Source organism: Liolophura sinensis, chromosome 8, assembly GCF_032854445.1.
Source record: "Liolophura sinensis isolate JHLJ2023 chromosome 8, CUHK_Ljap_v2, whole genome shotgun sequence".
NCBI classification, from domain to species: domain Eukaryota; kingdom Metazoa; phylum Mollusca; class Polyplacophora; order Chitonida; family Chitonidae; genus Liolophura; species Liolophura sinensis.
The window spans coordinates 28705198-28726879 of NC_088302.1; the positions used below are offsets into that span (position 1 = coordinate 28705198).

The 21682-nt window shown below is 39.6% G+C and overlaps 1 protein-coding gene across 1 annotated transcript in view; it reads left to right on the forward strand.

Moving 5' to 3' along the window:
* Positions 1-19871, forward strand: part of LOC135474124 (la-related protein 1B-like) — a 31587-nt gene extending 11716 nt beyond the window's left edge. The window contains exons 2-20 of the mRNA XM_064754141.1: positions 1497-1648; positions 2421-2474; positions 2821-3031; positions 3389-3571; positions 3942-4070; positions 4212-4350; positions 4766-4910; positions 6306-6513; positions 7331-7521; positions 7846-7940; positions 8491-8701; positions 9231-9345; positions 10661-10866; positions 11259-11377; positions 12216-12364; positions 13050-13194; positions 14372-14481; positions 14836-14959; positions 15488-19871. Of these exons, the coding sequence (XP_064610211.1) occupies positions 1497-1648; positions 2421-2474; positions 2821-3031; positions 3389-3571; positions 3942-4070; positions 4212-4350; positions 4766-4910; positions 6306-6513; positions 7331-7521; positions 7846-7940; positions 8491-8701; positions 9231-9345; positions 10661-10866; positions 11259-11377; positions 12216-12364; positions 13050-13194; positions 14372-14481; positions 14836-14942 (2669 nt within the window). The 3' untranslated portion in view covers positions 14943-14959; positions 15488-19871. The remainder of the gene's footprint in view (positions 1-1496; positions 1649-2420; positions 2475-2820; positions 3032-3388; positions 3572-3941; positions 4071-4211; positions 4351-4765; positions 4911-6305; positions 6514-7330; positions 7522-7845; positions 7941-8490; positions 8702-9230; positions 9346-10660; positions 10867-11258; positions 11378-12215; positions 12365-13049; positions 13195-14371; positions 14482-14835; positions 14960-15487) is intronic.
* Positions 19872-21682: the final 1811 nt, after the last annotated feature.

The following is a 21682-nucleotide window of genomic DNA, read 5'->3' on the forward strand; positions in this document are numbered from 1 at the left end:
CACTATCAGATACAATCAATATCAGTATGTAATTTATATTGCTCTGTTGTCATGCGCATCTGAACAGACTGCAGAAACCTGCAGTAGATGTGGTTATATCTTGTTAATTATAAATTGCAGGATTTTTTTAATGGCAGGAGTTATTAAGTTATGTAACTTTTTCTGCCCATTATATTATACGTTTAGGTGTCAAAATTACCCACAAAGTGTGACTGGCTGCTAGGACCATTGCTCTGATACAAATCCACTGGTTCTTCAGTTACATAGACCAAAACATGATTGAACTGCTCTAGTTTTGATTTTCTTCTAAATATAGTGTCTAGTCGAAGCCATATTTGTATATGGTTGTTTGTAAATGCATGGATGGTTAATGGTATCAGAATTAAATAAAGATGCTAATGCAATAATTTTTATACTGAAAATGTATGTGAGTTTGAAGAGAATTTTGTTTTAAAACACCAGTGTAGCAGATATTTTAATGAGTTTGCCTGAAATATAGGGCCATGAAAAACATTGGCTAATGGTGGCCAAAGGTTAAAGCTGTTTTACAACAAACAATACCCAATACATGTACATGTGTATCCATGAAAAATAACATTGTGATGTTAAGTATGCCAAAGCCATGTGCCATGAGCGAATTGCATAACACACCACCCATTTATCATCATCATCCAAATACTCGCATTCACAAAATATTCACTACTGTAGCTAATATGAGCATCAAAATATTTACCATGCTTGACATAATTTTACACTGTGAAGTATCTAATAATGGTACGTGTGTGTGCCATGACAGTGAGTAAACATATCAGATCCATTGGTCATTTGCCTTAACATTTTGTTTGTGACCTCAATATAATTGACTACATGTGCATACATTATCAAAGTAATAATACCTTGGCTCAGATGACTTACTGTGACTCACAGGCCCATGACCAGTGAGGTTCTATGTTCAAATCCAGCTCTCGCAGCATTGGGTTGTCTTTTTGGTAAGACATTTATGGGGTAACTGGTAAAGGTGGATGATTTACTCCATGTATGTCTGATGTTCTCCATCCAACACTGACAGTGGTCATTTATAAATTCTTGAGAACAGCATCAAAAACGAACCAGCCAATCAGTTACTCAAAGTACATGTAACATCAGTTGACCCGAGACACTTTGGTTTCCTCCACCCATAATCTAATAAATATAAAGCCAAAATACATAGATGAAAAAAGATACATTCTTTGTCCATCCAAGGATGGTGTGTTTAATGGAGAATACAACTGGGCTTGGTTTAGAATTTGCATGTTTGCTGGCGGTTCTGCACACTTCAGGCAAGCTGTTTGCTATCCTTTCTGCCATGCCTGCACACCAGGTGCATTTCAGGCAAGCTGTTTGCTATCCTTTGTGCCATGCCTGTACACCATGTGCATTTCAGGCAAGCTGTTTTCTATCCTTTCTGCCATGCTTTTGTAACATGTATAACGGAAGTTTGCGCTTTGTTTTATTAGAGAGGACCGTGCCACTGGAGAACAAGGAACTCAAAGCTAACACAGATGCTAACAAAGGGGAGGTAACTCCACCAGTGATCAAGTCAACCCAGGCTGTTTCTGCTCAACAAACCAGACCTCCAGCTCAGCAGACCAGGCCGCCAGCTCAGCAGGTGAGGGAGACAACATCATACCCTTGTGAATGATGTTCTCTCTGTCGGTCGGTCGGTCGGTGGTAGGTGGTCAAAGTTTGGACATCCATCCTGGTCCACTCACTTAATGAGCACAAGAGGATTTTGTTTTCTTACTAGATATCACTGCTATTCAGTTGCAAATTTGAACTTGTGTTTAAGGATCTGTCCCCACTGTGACTTTTGAGTACAGTAGAACTAGAGGTTATGGGTATGTCGAGTACGAGGAGGTTTTGTCAGTGACTTGCCAAAAGCTGGTGATTGTCCCTTAACACCCCTGTTTTCTCCACCCATGAAACTTAAACCTTCATAGAGGTACTGGTGTGGCATTAAACAAATAAATCAAATAAATAAATTAAAAAAATATATATGCTGCTTGTCGTAGATCTGTGTACAGTATATATTGATATCGCACACCTGATTACAAGGAGGCAGAGCTAAGGCTTGCTGTATTTTCCTGGTTTCATAGCTCAAGATATGCATTGCGTTTCTTTATTGATTGTAGGAAATGCACACACCCTAATTCTTTTAACCACAGTGAGCAATATTTAGAAGCATATTTAAAGATTGATTTGGTGCAGAGAAATTATCTGCATAGTTTTATGAAGATTGCATTTTCAGTGACAAACAAATCATTTTTGGTGTCATTTTCATATTGATTGTATGCACTGGAAAAGGTGTTTAAGAGGTCAAACAGGTTGAAGATTTACCGTGGTTAAGTACGTTTTTACCTGCTTTTTCTTCTGTTTCACAGACCCAGGTGTTGAACGATGAGGCTAATTGGCCAGCACTAGGGGAACTCGCAGAGGTAAAATACTGTAAACGTTTGTTTATAGGGACACATTCTTGCTTGTCATTTTCCTTCCTGTAGTCATATGTAGAAGAAGGCAGTTTTCATTGCCTCTAGAAACGCACTTCATTGGGAGTGGCATTTTTAGGGCAAATGCCCCCTAATTGCAGTGCGGACCTGACAGCACAAGTAAGACTACAATTCTGTTCTCTGGACATCTACTTGCAGGGGAGGCTTAGTGGTGAACATTTTTTGTTTCTGTTCAAAAATGTAATGTCGAAGAGTATTGGTGAACTTGAATGCATGTAAGCATTTGAGTTAAGCAACACTGCTAAATTTTGTTAGTATGCCTTTCTGTTTCTAGCCCCAGGTCATTAAAAAGGGCGTGCGACCCCCAACGAGTTCGGCTGCTCCACAAACATCTGTGCCAGCGACATCAACGGGGTCTCCCAAACAGCAACCTGACACCAGCGCCCCCTCACAGGCTCACAGTGATTCAGGGGGAGATGACTCCTCCAAGGAAAACAAAGACACTGGAAGTAGTGAGGAGGGACCCAAGGCACCAAAGAAAAAAGGTGAATTTGATCTTCCCCGAAGCAGCAATAGTATTTACAGCTCATCAGCAAATTTGGAAGGCATGAGTGTTCAGTTGAAGGGATATGGTCAGCTGCATGCTGCCCAAGTACTGTTATTAAACATAAAGGAACTCATGAGCTTTATAGTTGGATGGAAAAAAAATGACAGTATTTTGTTGCCTCTGGGTATTTTCTGGTGTTGAAATATTCAGAAGATCCCAGATGAGGGCTTTTGTAAGTCCATAGAATGAAACAAGGTCATGTAATTATATACAAGGAGGTTTACCGGGTTTATTTCCAGCTTTATGTTTCTTGTGAAACTCTGACCAGACTTTGTTTTCTTGTCCACCTCTCAAGGCAATAAACAGAAATGGGTTCCATTAGAAATCAATCCTCCCAAGACTTCAAGGAGAGGAAGAAGAAGCCGCAGTGCTGGGCGATTGTCGCCACATCCTAATAAAGACGCTCGAAATCGACATGAACGCTCTGAGCGGTTTGGTAAAGGGGAGAAAACTCCAGACAGTGCTGAAATGGCTAAGGGTAATGTCTAGTCTTTGCTCACCATATATTGTGAGTTATTCTCTCACCAGATTGGCTGTGTCTGGAAGCAGGATCTTTGAAAGTCATTACTGCCTGCAGTAGTTTCATAAACTCAACCTACAAACCTTTCTGTTTTATAAGGAATAGCCTTAAAGTGATAGAGGATAGAATAATTAAAGTAACGTTTAAAGTGTAAGATTTTCCAGTGAAGACTTAGTGTATACACTATATCCGATGTGATAATTTGCTGTTGTGTAAAGGATGTTTTGAAATTACATTTTTAATTTTTTTTTTTTTTCTTGCATGATCATGTGGTAGTAACATTGTGAATTTGTTGTGTTGATTTATGGTTACTATTGTTTTCTCCCAGGCCCAGATTCTGCCAACTGGCGAGATCACATGAATCCAGTGAGCCCCCGCGAAGGTCGACGGACACCATTCAGAGGCCGTGGGCGAGGCCGAGGAAGGGGGAGAGGCCGAGGGGGACGGGGTAGAGGAGGTCAGTTTAAAACTTAATTTAAATTCTTACGATATAATTCAGTTTTAACTATTGAAAGAATGTTTGAGCTTCTCAAAAGAGATGAATGTAACAAGATTTATGTCTACTGAGCTAACATTCGATTATTTCATGATGTTTCAGGAGCAGACCATGGCTTCCACTTCAGTGAAGACTTTCATGCTGATAACGGACAAGTGGGTGTTCCACCCATGGGAGCTGTGTATTATACACCTAACTACATTGACCAGGCCACTCTGCAGGATTTCGTAAGGAAACAAGTGTAAGTTGTTTACAATGAGACTATGCTTTGTGGAAAATTGGGCTACCTAATATTTTTTGTCCCTAATTAAGTTCCTCATTTTACCCTATTCTGAGAGTCTCTGGATCTTAGCTGTTTCTAGAGTTTAGGATGATGTTCTCTGGAAAATGGCAGTTTTACCACTAAAAGTGATATTTTATTTCCTTTGGACAAAATTTGATGCAAATCCCTGTATGTTGCATTAGGCGTGTCTTGGGCTCATGCCATGACCAAGCATTGTTGTTTCCTTTTGCCCATATATTTTTATAGCTAACAGATTTCAGGAAACATTATATTTGTCATTGCTTTTTTTGTTCGCTGAATCATGCGTTGTCAATACTGGTAGAGTCCAGGTTTACCTGATGTGCATGTTTATCTTGTTCTGTGTGAATTCCAGGGAGTATTACTTCAGTGACGAGAACCTCCAGGGGGACTTCTTCCTCAGACGACGGATGGATAAGGAAGGCTGGATCCCGATCAGTCTGATTGCCAGCTTCCACAGGGTTCAGGCTTTAACACAGGATGTCTCAGCCATTGTGGAGGTAAACTATTCCTCAGTACTGTAGCACATGCAAATTAGATGTACCTATCTGACCAGTATAGTAGAAAAATTATTAATGAAATAATCAACTTCATTTAGAGTTGTCCTCCCTTGATGAGTTCAGTTGCCATCTAAAACTAGTGAAAAGTTTGACAGTCATGCTCTGGTTAATTCCGTCATTTACTTACTTCTGGTAATGATTGTTAGACATGAGAATATAATGTGGTGGTGCCTTAAATGGAAGGTAGCACATAAAACTGATCAGATAGGTATGGGTAATTTGCATGTTCTACAAGAATGGCATCCTGCTTAGTGGTGGAATAGGTGTATTCAACACATAGGAAGAAACTACACTCAAAAACACTTCATAGGATGTTAAACTGTGAGTAATTGTGAAGAAACTCTTAATTCCATGGACTGGCACCGATGACTCAGTTGGTAAAGCATCCACTTAAGGGGAGGTAGATCCAGGATCAATCCTGGGTTGAGTCACACCTAAGACTTTAAAAAGGGAAGTAATAACTTCCTCGCTTCACGTTCAACATTAAGGGGATAGTGCAGCGACTGGTTGACCCGGCTCAGATGGGTGGTTTACTTGCCTTCGGTAAGTCGTCTCCATGGAGCACCACTGGATAAAAGAGCGGTGGAAATCTGCTCTGCAGCATGGAGCACATTACACGTACATGCTCTCTAAGGACCCCTTCGTCGTCATATGATGGCGAAGTGACGTTAAGCCCTAAGCACTCACACACACTAATTCTGTGAATTGTTCATGGAGTTAGGAGGCTAACTGCTACTCAAACACTTTCAGTCATATATCAGATATCAGAAAGCATTGTAAGGCTTTGTTTTTGTTTATTAATAATATAGTTGATAAAATTTTCATCTTAATACAGTCCATTTCTTGCTAAATTGGTTTGTTCGCCATCACTTTAATGTAGTGGTAAGTCTTGTGTCATTCTTGAAGGAGAGGCATTTAACAATCATGCTGTTAAGTTCTCCATAATTTTGTTGAACACAGAAGAAAAATAACTTTCATTAATCATAGTCTTGTACTAACCTTACCAAATCGTTTTTAAATTTTGTCCATGTTGAATCAGTATAGTGCAATGCAGTAAATAGATGTCTCATTTTGTGTATGTGAAAGGACAGTGTTGATTACAACATACTAAAGAAGACAGAAAATAGAATAAGGAAGCTCTGATGAGTGGGAAGACTTGGCATATTGTTTAGAAAACACAGATCTACATATGATGCAATAACTGAGGTGGCAAGACCGCAAGTATATTGCATCAGAAACAGTGTAAGTGATAAATGTTAAAACTGATGGTGCAGATCATGTTGTTTCAGGCATTGAATGACAGCTCATGTACATCAAATATGTGTTTTATTTCAGGCTCTCAAGACAAGCGAAACTGTGACCATGTCAGAAGACTTCACTAAAGTTCAGGCAAAAACAGAACCAGAGAAATGGCCTCTTCTGGGCCCTCCAATCATCACGTCCAATCTCCATGCTGATGTACCAGAGTTTGTGCCCGGCCGCCCCTTCACAGCAGCCATTGACATCTCCCAGTCTCCGGGATATGGACTGGCCAAGGATAACAGTAAGAAGTGGCTAGAGTTGTGGGTGGGGGTTGTTTGGGCTAGGGTGGTGTGGTAGTTGGGGGGGGAGTATGAGTAATAATGCAATGGGTTCTGGTCAGTACAGAGTTATGGCGCTGTCTGTTTACAGGTCCGTATTGTCTACATTTATTTACCAGTAAAGGGTTATGATGATGCCTGTTGACAGTGTAGTACAGGGTTATATACAGTTATTGACCTTCCATTCGGTTTATACATGGATTTGTGAACCGGAGAGAATTAATATCGATATTTAAACAGTATCAACATCAAAAACAGTGATGATGTGAACGTTTCACAGGTCCATGTATAAACCAAATGGGTAGTCAACAATTGTTTATTATATATAACGCAAGAACGACAAGAAAATTTCAGATTGAAATGGAATGTGCTGAATTTATTAACAAAGAAAACCTCATCATCAGCACAATGAATCTCACTGCATGCTCATATACCCAGCACTGTAAAGTGTCAAATTATAATTTAATTATTATTATAATTATTATAATTATTATAATTATTATAATGTATTATAATTTGGTTAGCTCTGTCATGTCATGATCCCACAGTTTCGTAATGTTTATTGTTTAAGTAATGTTTATTTGACCTAAGTAATGATGACATCATTTTCGGAACTCTATAGTGGGGCTATTTTTTAGCAGAGGTGTATATCACAGTTGGTATAACTGTTGGCTACTTGCCAGGTTTATGTTGTTTTTTGTTTTTTTTTTTTCACCAGCACAATCACAGCATTTCTGACACAAACACTGTAGGTTATATAATAATTGTGTGTGTTTCCAGGTGAGTATAACGAGGAGTACATGGTAGAAGGAAGTGAAAGAGACGGTGACCTGTATGGGGCGGAGTTTGACAGCCTAAGGTTCCACACGTCGCATCAGCTATCTTCCAGTGCACCAGACTTACAGGGGGAGTGGAAGGAGGTGCGACGGAAAGAGAAGAAGCCTATCACACCTGTCAAGGACACTAGTCAGGTGAGATACACCGGTGTAAAAGTGGAGCTCTGGTAAACTGAACACATTGGATTTATATCAATGATAACAGGACCACACGAAAACAACACTGTTAAACATGTTTCATGACAGATCGCCATATAGAGCTGTTAGAGCTGGATTCTGTGTATTGGTTTACAACACTGTTAAACATGTTTCATGACAGATCGCCATATAGAGCCATTAGAGCTGGAGTCTGTGTATTGTATTACAACACTGTTTAACATGTTTCAGACTGATCCCCACATAGAGCAAGAAGAGCTGGATTCTGTGTATTGTATTACTACACTGTTAAACATGTTTCAGACTGATCCCCACATAGAGCAAGAAGAGCTGGATTTTATGTTTGATGAGGAGATGGAAAACTTGGAGGTGGGAAGAAAAAACAATTTTACAGATTGGTGAGTGGAAAAATTCTCCTCCTGTGCACAGTTGATCAGAATTGGTTTTGGACTAAACACCAGATTTAACTTTAAGTCAAGTCTTCAACTGTGTACGTGATAAAGACATTGTGCACCAGTGTAAACAAATGAACTAAAACTGCTGCTATTATACTTTGACTTCGCAGAAGTTTGGCAAAAAATTTAGATGTAAATTTTGTCTGAATACCAGTATTAGCTAATACAGTTTTGATCAACTGGACCCTGATCATGGTACGTGTATTAGCACAATTCCTAGATAAGGACAGAATGCATCTGTGAAATCGGAAATACTAGCCTGATCCAAGGTATTTTGTGTTGAAAATATCGTTTGGGATTCAGACAGGTAACTAGGGGAGATAACTTCAGGTTTGGTATTCCCACAAAATGTTTCATTTTATTACTTACTTCAAAATTCTGTAGGAAAATTAGATTCTTGTGTATACTCAATAATAATAATAATAATGATAATGCGGTGATGTTTCTCAGAGCCTCAAGCTTGGAACTTAAGACAGGATTCAACTTCTTACAGGTCTGACGACGAATCGGATTATGAGCTACCAGATGAGGAAATTAACAAAATTCTGATTATAACTCAAACCCCGCCTTCTCTACGCAAACACCCGCAGGGGGACAGAACTGGGGACCATATGCCCCGAGCCAAGATCAGCTCTGAGCTGTCTAAAGTCATCAATGATGGACTGTACTACTATGAGCAGGACCTCTGGGAGGATGGTGCTGATGTGAGTAGAACTGGCAAGATATTGTAATTAGGAATCAGTTGTATTTGTCCCTGTGACTGGAAATTGACATTATCTCAACTTTCGCTGTGAATTTAATTTCTGGCTTTACAACTGGGGTATTTCGCAGTTTTTTCTGTAAACAAGGTCTTTTTAGGCTTCATGTAAAAACAACCCTAAGGTAACCATCATAGTTTCATGTAAAGGCTAACACATTTTTTTGGCTTATATACCAGGTCTTACTATTTCAAAAAACTCCTCTGTATTTGGATTAGACTTGTACTACTGTATTTTCCCCAAATATTCTTTTAAAAAATCACTTTTTGAGGCATATAGAAGGTTATAAATGTGACTTTTGGTACTGAAAGTGACATTTTCAGTAGGATTTCTCAAAAAGAAAGTAGAAATGACCATTATGAGTAATCAAGTCATGGTTGAAATTTAGGTCAATAGAACGTTCAGAATTTTCAGAATTAAGAAGCCCGATTTTGATATGCCTACTACATGTGTGTAGTTGTCTGTCTGTTTACAGGAATTTAAGACTGTGCAGGTGATAAGCAGGGAGGAATTTGCCAACATTTCACAGGAGCCTCAGCCCCGTGTTGTGGACCAGGTGCCTCCTCCCCCACCCCCGCCAGCCTCCTCAGGTAAACTAATAGATGCAGGCACTCACCAGTCTAGCAAGCTGTACTGTGTTCACTATGAACAGATTTATAGACTGCTGTCTGCCACTGAAAATGCAGATTGTTCTAAGCAGATATGCACTTTGATAGATCACAGATTTGCCCATGCTCTGTTTTATTGTTTGCTTTTAGGGCCTCGTGTGCTCCAATAGTAATGGTGCTGACTTGCTGCGACAGTCAGGCTGTAACCAATGAAGTTGAGTGTTTGAATCCAGCTCTTGCTGCTTCGACTTTGTTTTTAAGTCAGGAGGTTTGTCAGGCCCCTTATGGTGGTGTATTCTGGAACCTTCCAAGTCAGGAGGTTTGTCAGGCCCCTGATGGTGGTGTATTCTGGAACCTTCCAAGTCAGGAGATTTGTCAGTCCCCTGATGGTGGTGTATTCTGGAACTTTCAAAGTCAGGAGATTTGTCAGGGCCCTGTTGGTGGTGTATTCTGGAACTTTCCAAATCATGAGGTTTGTCAGGCCCCTGATGGTGGTGTATTCTGGAACCTTCTAAGTCAGGAGATTTGTCAGGCCCCTGATGGTGGTGTATTCTGGAACCTTCCAAGTCAGGAGGTTTGTCAGGCCCCTGATGGTGGTGTATTCTGGAACCTTCCAAGTCAGGAGATTTGTCAGTCCCCTGATGGTGGTGTATTCTGGAACCTTCCAAGTCAGGAGATTTGTCAGTCCCCTGATGGTGGTGTATTCTGGAACTTTCCAAATCATGAGGTTTGTCAGTCCCCTGATGGTGGTGTATTCTGGAACCTTCCAAGTCAGGAGATTTGTCAGTCCCCTGATGGTGGTGTATTCTGGAACCTTCCAAGTCAGGAGGTTTGTCAGGTCCCTGATGGTGGTGTATTCTGGAACCTTCGAAGTCAGGAGATTTGTCAGTCCCCTGATGGTGGTGTATTCTGGACACTTGTCTTTCCTCCACCCATAAACATGGGTTCAGTCATATAACTGAAACATTCTTCAGCACTGCATTAAACAACAATTGCTTTATAGACAATTCAGCACTATTTTGCCAATATCGAATGACATGGTCATTGTGATGGTTATGAAAAATGGTTATTCATGGTGTGAAAACCCAAACCCATGAACATGTAATGTTTGTCTGTGATGAGGGTCAACCTTTATCTAGTTAAAGTAAATCAGATTTCAAGTGTTTGACCCTCATACATGTACATGTGCACAGTGACTTTGGGTAAGTCCTATAAAATAGTCTCTGTTAATCTTAATCCCCGTGTATGGGTAACCAAATCTTTGTTCTTTAACCTATTAAAACAATACATCTCGCAGAAACAGAGAAGACACATCCCAAAGTGCCATCTCCAGTATGCCAGAAGAACCAGCCTGAAGTGGCACGCTCTCTGCCAGCGTATGTTCCTGACACGCCTGGCCGACGTCAGTACGACACACCCAGGACGCCGCATCGAAAGGACAACAAAAAGGCGCCTCGATTTTACCCTGTGGTTAAAGACTCGACAAGGCCTCCTGATCCTCAGGTAGTGCAAACTTTCTGGGCCAGGAACCTTGCTTAGTGAAATGATTGAAATGACTTACAGTTCAGGGGAATCGTATTCTGATTATGGCAGTAATACTGATTTACGTGTGTAGGTTCATGAAAACGTGAAAGATTAGAATGGCATCTAGAAAATTAGGGCCATCTTTAAGAAATTTCTATGAGCTTGTAAAATATATGTGAATATACATATCGAAACAATTTAATAAAAAATAAAGTTAGAGATTTTATCTTTGTGTTTATGTATTGTTTCGTCTTGAACACTGAAAGCCGTGAAAATCCTTGGTATTAGATGCTGGAGATGTTGAACATTAGATCTCCCTGTTTTAATCTGCATGATCTTGATGTATATTGATGATGAAATATTGATTTCAGACGCCAAGAAAGAGGAAAACAAAACACAGCAATAATCCGCCTATTGAGGGTCATGTGGGTTGGGTAATGGACACAAAGGAGCATCGGCCACGTTCCAGGAATAGCTCTACATCACACAGGTGAGGTGATAGAAGAAACCCTGGCCCTGATTTACCAGGATTTCTCAACCCTTATCATTACCCTATTTTTTTTTTAAACTTTTTCACATGTTTGAGGACAATTTCGGATGCAATTCATCCACCTTAATGTTTTGATGATAACAAGGATTTATGTTTCAGTGGGCTTACCAAAATCAGTGGTTCACGGAAATCATCATGTTTTTAGCCTACATGTAGGCAATGTCCTCAAAATGAACAACACAAATTAAACATGCGCCAAGTTGATGAAATTTGGTTGCCATTTGAGTTAGTTTGTATTTTGATGCAGGTATATCTGAACTTAAAGATACAGAAGGTTTACAACTTTCATGTCCATTAAGAATTGCCTCATGAACATGATTTCCCATGTTTGTACAGTTCAGCGAGTACTTTGTTATTAAGTAAAACACATTTTGCTCTTAATACAAAGCTGAAGGGTCATGTCAGAGCCTTTATCAATGCCAATCCTAGTTGATTATATAAGTAGAGTTGCTAGGGCTGTTCACTATGCTTGAAAACGGTATTTATATCTATACCGAAACATCGCTCCCAAATAAAGAGTAGTTGTTATCTATGTATCTCTCTTTATATTATCCAACTCAATTTCTAAATGCCTCTCAAAGATGTAATCCTAGTTTGTGTGTACATCCTCACTTTACGCTCAGATAACTGGAGAAGTTCCATGGTTTTATGCATGTGCTGTCCATATTTTTACATCCATTCCCCTGGGTGTGGTTATATATAACAAACAAATCAAGTATAACTATGTTATTGTTATTAAGTGTAAATACACAAATGACCTGCTCTGTTTTGGGTGTAGTCCTGCTGAGAGCAACCTGTCGGCCAGCTATGGTAGCTATGGCACCCCTCACAGCTTTCCCCAGTTCCAGCATCCTTCCCATGAACTGCTCAAGGACAATGGCTTTGTCTGGCAGGTCTACCATAAATATCATGGACGATGTCTCAAAGGTGGGTAATAGCCTCTTATTGATGGGATGAGATCACCTTAATGAACTGTGGGGCTTGTTGCTCCTCCTCAAAGGGAAACAAATCTTAACACTCACAGCGGCAGTGGCATCTACCTACTTGTAGAGGGACAGTGAACCACATAGAGTTTCTTATGCTTCTGCCCAGTTAACGCTGCAAATACCAAAACACTGTATTACACTGTGTTCTAGGTGTCTCTTACACCCAGGCTTTTAGTTCGCCCGGCTCACAGAATAATTGATGGGATGAGTGATAGGAAATGATACATTAACATGTTTACTCATTTTGGTGGGTTTGGTCTCAAATGTAGATCTACCCTAAATACTTAACTTTTAAATGCAATTTATCCACCAGAAAAAAAAATTTGAAGATGAAGATTTTGCTATGGGCTGGGTTGACTAGCATCAGTGCTATTTTGTTAATCTATACAGAAGAGTATTCGTACATTATGTGGACGTGAACAGATTGAGGGTTTTGGGTAACTCGTTATCATTATATAGTTAACTATTCTTTAGAAACATCATTAAATTAAATAAGAAAGTTAAGAATTTAAAACACTCTTAAATACAACCTGGCCTTGTTAATAATGTGGAATTGAAATTAATTTTGAGTTTACATATATGCCTCTTCTCTGCTGAACTGCTGTCATGGGCCTTTTTTTGTTCAGAGAGGAAGCGTTTGGGCGTCGGCCAGTCACAGGAGATGAACACGCTCTTCAGATTCTGGTCATTCTTTCTGCGCCAACATTACAACAAGAAGATGTACCAGGAGTTCCGTCAGCTGGCCGTGGAGGATGCGGAAGCAGGCTACAGGTAATGACATTGGAATGCTAGACAAGCATTGTGACACAGACCGGCTGCGAGGGAGTCTGAGACAAACAGTGTAATAGACAGGTTACGAGGGACTTCCAGACAAACAGTGTGATAAGAGACCTGCTAGGAGAGACTGCTAGACAAGCAGTGTAATAGACAGGTTATGAGAGACTGCTAGACAAACAGTGTGATAGAGACCTGTTAGACAAACAGTGTAATAGACAGTTTATGAGAGACTGCTAGACAAACAGTGTCATAGAGACCAGCTACGAGGGACTTCTAGACAAGCTGTGTCATAAAGATGAGCTACGAAGGAATGTTTCACAAACAGTGTAATAGACAGGCTATGAGTGACTGCTAAACAAGCATTATGATTGAGACTGGCAACAAGGGGACTGCTAGACAAGCAGTGTAATAGAGACAGGCTAAGAGGGACAGCTTGACAAGCAGTGTAATAGAGTTGGGCATAGAGTTGCTTGGTGGGTACCATTTGTATACCTCTCTTGCGGATCCAATGAAGACATTTTGATTTCAACCTTTCCATTCATGGGTGGGCAAGTGTGTGTAGAAAAAAAGTATGTGCTTTTTCTGTTCTTTCTTTTGTGGATGTTAACATTAAAATAAGGACCTGAAAACACGGTTGGTGATAGTTATTTGGCTTAACATCATTCTTTCTTTTGGTAATAAATACAGGGGACTGCTGATCTGGAGTCCAGAGGTGGTGTGAAAGTAGAAAGCTCTTACATGTGGGGCATGGATTACACTTTTTTATGCACTTTGTACAAATTTCAAATCTTTACTCATGAATCTTCAATGATTGGGTATGAATTGGTGCCCAACTTCAAACCAGTTAATCTGCGACTTTGATGTATACTGTTTTCTATGTTTTAATTGCATTTTGCGAGTGGCCGAGTGATTAGTGTAACACAACAGAACAGTACAGTGACACAGGAGCCTTTGTCGTATGTGCGAAGGTCTACCAGCGACTGGCAGATGGTCAAGTCTTCCCCATGTTCTTCCTCCAACAATAAGAGTGTCTGCCGTCATATATGTGAAATACTATTGAGTACGGGGTAAAATATCAGTCAAATAGATACATAAATAAATAAAATGATTGTTTGCTAGAACATACTCGTGTTGTGCAATCTAACTCACTGGTTTTGGCTGTGTGTTGTAGGTATGGCCTGGAGTGTCTGTTTAGGTTTTACAGCTATGGCCTGGAGCAGAGGTTCAGGAAGGAGCTGTTCCTGGACTTCCAGACGGAGACGATAAGAGACTATGGTCACGGTGAGTTCAGAAGCCTGGGTACAGCAATAGTGGAGATCAGTTTAGCGTTTTCAGTTGTACTAGTTGGGCAAAGCAATTACCTTCTAAATTCTGAAAGTGCCTTATTAATACCATACTGAAGGTATACTATATGTAGTTGCTCTATGTAGGAATTACTGTTTGTTCTGCTTTGAAAGTATCAGGAATTCCTACTTAGAAATAAAGTAGTTTTCTGCCATTATCATGGAGCCCTACAGGTGTTGGCACTATTTGGATTCTCGCACTGCTAGCACTAGAGCTGTGGTCTGGGTGGGGTGGAAGCAGGGGGATGGGAATGGCTTCCAGTTTGATAAACCCATCTGGTGTTCGCTGCAGGTCAGCTTTATGGACTGGAGAAATTCTGGGCATTTTTGAAGTACTCACGCAGGGACACCGACATTGACCCCAAACTGAAGGGCTGGCTCTCCAGATTCAAGAGATAGAAGACTTCAGACTGGAGGTTAGTACCACATTACTTACTATAGACCCAATACAGATTTTCATATCTACAGAAATTTTGAGTTTACATTTAGCAAACTGTCTACTTGAGATTGACTCCTTCATTTGACATCTTTTATTTATTATTTATGCAGCAAAATGTCTAATAGGATAAAATGCAAAATGTTTTAAACATGTCACTTGCTGTGGAAAAACATTCTAGAAGTGTAAAAGCTGGCCAGGTCAAGAGCAGTGCATACTGCAGTATGTTTGCATGGTTGGTATTCTTACACAGCACAATGACTGAGGAGCCTCTAACCATTATGTTTGCTGTGAGTTCAGGTCAAGGTAATGCAGGTTTCCTTGCTGGTTGTATGTGAAAATGTGGTAGCATCCTGTTAATGGTGGTTGGTTTCCCTGTTGTGTTTCCAGCCACCACAATGATTGCCATAAGCAAGTTGTATAAGTGAAATATTCCTACGTACTGCCTAAATCACGAAGCAGACAAATAAATAGATATTACAATATGATATGTGAATCCATGTTTCAGCCAAGTGATGAAGTCAGCCCTGACCAGACCAGGGTGGTCAGAACAGGAGCTGAGGGAGGAGCTAAAGCCAAGTCTAGCCAATCACATCAAAGCTCTGGTGACCAGTCACAAACATCTAAACACAAAGATTTCAAGCAAGTGAAGAGCACTCATTAGATGATGAAGACTTGACAGGAACAGTGTTTGGAAGCCAACTGATGCAGGTTTCATCAGTGCCAAGGATGCTGATTTTACAAAACTTAAATAATGACAATATGAAAAAAAAAATGGTTTGATCAATTGATTTCTTATCCTGTTGGCAGAATCGTGATGATCACTGGAGGCTTGAATTCCAGCCTGAGGCTGTGTTGAAGGTTGTTATTTTACTCGATCAGAACTGTTGAAGATTTGAACAGAATGAAGAGATACCTGATGACACCGACAAAACTGTCAGATGATTACAAGTGAATATCTGAAGGAAATCCCTCATTGATCAGCAGATATACTGAAACTTTATGAAGATTTCAGAACATTTTAAAGGTTGATTTCAGTAATGGTCAGAAGATTTTACAAACAATGATCAAACAATGTATTACCTTGTAACCATGGGTTTGTGAGCAGTGCATATTCTAGTTGTGATCAGAATTCTTTGGACTGGATTTACTCATTATTTCAGGGGACATTTAGAGACTCGGCCTACTATATGTATGCTTAGTATTGTCAGTTACCAATATCTCCTCCTTTTAGCTACGTTTCATTTTATTTTCAAAATTTTACATACAGTGTATGGTTACCATCTGTGAAAAGTTTTAGTAGAATGTTAGGTTACCAAATTTTACCAATTTAGCTTGAATTCTTAGTCATTTTTGATTGGAGACTTTTTATTAGGACAGTGTTTCGACTTTTACAGCATGTTGTGTTATATTATCGAATAATCTCTGATCATGCAACAGTTGATATCTGTCACATGTGGTGGGTGTCACAAAATATTTCAACTTGAATTGATCAGATTTTAACAAACACATGTACCAAGGGATTCAGGCCAGTCTCCAGTCTACTAGGGTTTAAGGTCAGTCTACTAGGGTTCAAGGTCATTCTACTAGTGTTCAAGGTCAATTTTTGTACCCTTGGGCTAAAACCTCTTCCTGTACCCAAAAGTCATCATGCCCTGGTGATTGAGGCCAAGTTAATACTCTCGATCCGAAATCAACTCTGTGTAGTTAGAAGACTTACAAGAGCATAAAAATCAACAATATGCATTTGAGATCTTAAGAATTTATCTGGTCAGAGATCATTGTTTTTTTTTTGCTGAGGCAGAATATCAGCATGTATTCGTGTGGGTGATATATACATAGTTAAGGTGAAATTGTGCTATACCCTGGCCAGGACTCTGAGTGTCAACATTGCTTTACCTGTACATTTATTTGGGTGATGGGGATAATACAAAACTTATATTACTATGTGAACATCAGGATATATTGTGTATGCCAGTGTTATTCTGAATCATACTACTTGTTGCATTGCACATTTCATTTGAATATCACAGAATTTGGTTATTTAATTTATAGTAAAGAGCAGGCTTTTGTTTATATATCACTTCAAGTGAGCTTAATAATCGCGGTATATACCCTGGACTATAGAAATATATCAGTATGTATTGTTAAACCATACTATTGTATCAATGCCATATGCAAAATACTGTATATTGTGAGTTACAACATGTGTATTGTTAAACCTGTGCAGTTTATCTGCTTCCTTTGATGGTCTCGCTGTGTACAAGTAAATGTGTAGATGACGAGTGTGTATGTCCCTAACACCAGTAGATATGTCTCCTTTTATACCCAATCAACCAAGTTCGATACCGGTTCTAAGGTATTGTTTTGTGTGGAGTTGGCCACATTTTGTCAGCGTGTGCATTGATATGAACAGATTTCAGTTGTCTCTCTAAGTTGGTGCTCTATGAGGAATTGGTTATATCATTCCTCTCTTATACTGCGACATTGTCCTTAAGCGTTGGGTCACCATTGAGTGAATGTAATTTGACATCTACAAGTACTTAAGTTTCTCACCAACCATGCTACACAACAAACATCCAAGAAAGTAAATTTCTTTCGAGCTATAGGAATGGTGTCCATTTGAACAGGGACCAGGAGGAAAACTAAGGTATCTGGGTCAAGATTGGTCTTGTGCTTGATGCTAAGCTGTTTAAAGTATTGGTAAGATCAAGTTTACACAGTCTGTTTGATACCATTGATGAACTTCCTGATGTGATCAGAAAGAAACAACCATTTTCAGATATTTTCTTTGAACATTAGGACTTATTTTATGTTTTTCTTGGTTTTTTTGGGTCAGTTTCAATGATCATGCGATTCTATCTGGTAGGTTGGTCAAGATATTTTGGTCAGCAGTGTGATTTAAGGTTTCTAGCTGCCATGATTGCCTATTCCTGATGGAGCTGGCAGAATAGGAAGTGCTCCTGGTTGGCAGGATAGTTGAGTGTTCTCCAGATGTAAGGAATGTGCTTTCCTAATGAAACTGGCAGGATAGGAAGTCTTGGTTTTGATGAATTGTCATTGTTCCAAAATGCCCAAGATGTCCTTTCATCTTGAATTTATCTTTGGAAGTGCTCGTAGTTTGCAGTGTTAACTGCCATTATGGGCCGGTTGTAGGGGCAGAATGGGGCTTACAAGTTAGCTGTATCCTGCAAATATAGCAGGATGCCCAGTGATGCCGTAATGTTTGGATGCTCATGTTGTCATAGCACAGCAGTTTGCCTCTGAAACGTCTCTGAGATAGTTGACTGGTTGGTCATATCTTGTTGAATGATAAACAAGGCTTGGGTGATTTGCGGGACACTGCGGGGATGTTTGGATGGAATGATCACCAAGACTTTGTAGTAGACAGATTTTTTGGCAGGTGATCCAAACTTGGTCCTTGACAGATAGCATACCGATATGCCAACATTTTGGGGAATAGTCCAATCTGGTATCCCTATTTCAGTACATGGCCTGGTAACTTCATTATAACAAAAGGAACAGACAGCCGTCCACACTCAGATAACTGTACATGTACATGTATGTGTGTTTAACAGAGATATTCACAAGTGTGTTTTACCTAGAAGACCTACTCTATGTACGTGTTGATGTTCATGCATCTGGTTGGTACTTGGGAGTGAATAGGTTGTAGGTCATCTGTAGCAAGAAGATTGGAACAGTCATCTCACTCATGCTTCAGACAAAGAAACACTGATTTGATCTACAGAGGAAGTAGTAGTGCTGATCTTGCAGATTAAACGTTTATCTATGCTTGTATATAGCCACTTAGTACTATTGGCTCATTCTGTTTTCATAACGTTCATATCTTACCCAGTATACCTGTAGCTTTACTTTAGTGTGTTTATTGTTTACTTGATTTTCCCCAATATCACAGCATTACCATAATAAGGAGCACTGCTGGGATTGGTGGATCTATTACTTGTATATTATGCTTTGCCATTTTATTACGAGGTCTCAAAAGAAGAAAAAATCAATCAACGAACTGGTGAAGGTTTTTGTAACACACTTAATGATTGTGCCATTCCGAAGTTGTGCAAAACCAGGTTTGATTCTATTTTGTTATTGATTCATTTTTAATGTGAATGACTTAACTAAGTCACTGTCGTAAACCAGTTGTTTCCGGTTAGACCAGCTGCTGGGCAATCATCACTGTAAACCTTTTTTTTTCTTTCTTTCTTTCTTTCTGCTTTTTTTTTTTTTTTTTTTGACTTTTTCTTTGCAAGACATTTTACCTTTACGGACTGATGGAGGAATCTTGTCTGGCACCGTCTCGCCTTATTTGTTCCCCCAGACACATTGCTGGATGTGTAAAAGAGATGCTTGGCATTAATTTTAAGTTTAACCTGCTGAAAAAGTGGTTTTTCTTGTTTATTTTATGTCCTATTTTTGTCTGTACATAGAGATAATATACATGTAAGATTGTGATTGCACATTATATGACATTTAACAAAACCTGCTCAGGTCTAATTTACAGATTGTTGGCAATTTAGGTTCAGGTGGTTCTTTAGTTTTAATCAGCTTCATTGATTTAGGTGTCTTATTGAGCAGATATCATTATTCAAACTCTTAATTTTGTCTCAAACCTCGTAATGTACATCTTTTTTTATTAGTCTGTTTTGTTGGCATACACGCTGAAAAATACCTGGTTGTGAGAAAATGACATTTAAAAAAAAAATTGTTCTATTGATTAGGTCTTAAATTGTTGAGGAAACATTTTTTAAAGTTAGACTTTCTATTTCTAAAACTCGCTTATACGAAATTACGGGCTGATCTTTACTTCACCATGCAAATTCTCTATCTATTAATTGTAAATCAGCTATTGTAAATAAACTTCTTGTTTGTTAAATATTGTCATTGTGTGTGTTTGATGATTGGATATCATGGCTGTAAAGATTCTTATCATTTGACGAGTTTGAAAAGAGCCTATCTCTCCATACCAAATTAGCTTTGTTAGTGGTTTAGACGAGCTTCTTGTTGAAGTTTGGACGCGTCTGATTTGCAGTTGGCCGTGGGCGGTACTGTAGGATACTATAGATGCACTGTCGTGAGGCCAAGGATACATGAAACGCTTGGGTTCTTTTCTTAATAGGGAGCATGCAGTCTGGCCTAACATGTGAATATACAGATAAGCTTCTCAGCTTTATACTTGGTACGTGAAAAATGGCTTTAAACATTACCAGCTGTTGTAACGATAACTGTGGTCGATGTGAAAAGAACTTCGTTGGGACACCAGGCTGGTCCCTAGGTTCCTAGTATGTTCATCGATGACATCATTTTCGAATATTTTCGACCACTGTCGGAAAATATGCATAAAATACTGGGGTTAAGAAATATAAAATGTATATCTAAAATGATTTTTTATTTTACATGTTTTTCTTTATTTTCCTTAAAACCAACTCACTACACACTGGTGTTAGTTTAGTTTTAACGCTGGATACGGAATCCGCAGGAGTAATCTATTTCTTAACATGCAGAGGACTGCTGGATTTCCTGGGGCCCTGCCTGGTTTCCTCCCACCATAATGTTGGCTACCGTGGTAAAAGTGAATTCTTGAGTACGGTGTAAAACAGTAATCAAATAAATAAATCAGGGTTGAACAGATAAATTTGGGATGTATATATCTGGGAAGGATCCCATTACATCAGGCCAGCTGGATGGCTCAAGATTGCTCCTGTCTAACCAGATTGCCCTTGGCTCATTGCTGGATCACCCATTATTCCTGATTAGCAGCATCACCATTGTTTCTGACAACAAGATGGCCCATTGTTCTTGACCAGGACAATCCATTGCTCCTGACCAGCTGGATTGCCCATTACTCACTTTTGGATCGTCCATTGCTCCTGACCAGCATGATGACCAATTTCTCCTGACCAGGAGGATTACCTGTTGTTCCTGACTAGTAGGATAACTCATTGTTCCGGACCAGCAGGATTACCCATTGTTCGGGACTTGTAGGATGACATCAAGATAACCCATTGCCCTTGACTAGCGGGAGTGCAAATTACTCCGGACTAACCAAATTGTCCCTTTACTCCTGACTAGCTGAATTACCCATTACTCTGAACTAATCAGATCACCCATTACAACTGACAAGCTGGATAACCTAATGCTCCTGACTAGCATGATAACCCATTGGCCCTGACTAGTAGGATAACCCAATGCTCCAGATTAGTAGGATAACTCATGGCTCCTGACTAGCAGGATAACCATTGCTCCTGACAAGTAGGATAACCATTGCTCCTGACTAGTAGGATAACCCATTGCTCCTGACTAGTAGGATAACCCATTGCTCCTGACTAGTAGGATAACCTAATGCTCCTGACTAGTAGGATAACCATTGCTCCTGACTAGTAGGATAATCCATTGCTCCTGACTAGTAGGATAACCCATTGCTCCTGACTAGTGGGATAACCCATTGCTCTTGACTAGCATGATAACCCATTGGTCCTGACTAGTATGATAACCATTGCTCCCGACTAGTAGGATAACCCATTGCTCCTGACTAGTAGGATAACCGATGCTCTTGACTAGTAGGATAACCATTGCTCCTGACTAGTGGGATAACCCATTGCTCTTGACTAGCATGATAACCCTTGGTCCTGACTAGTATGATAACCCATTGCTCCTGACTAGTAGGATAACCTAATGCTCCTGACTAGTA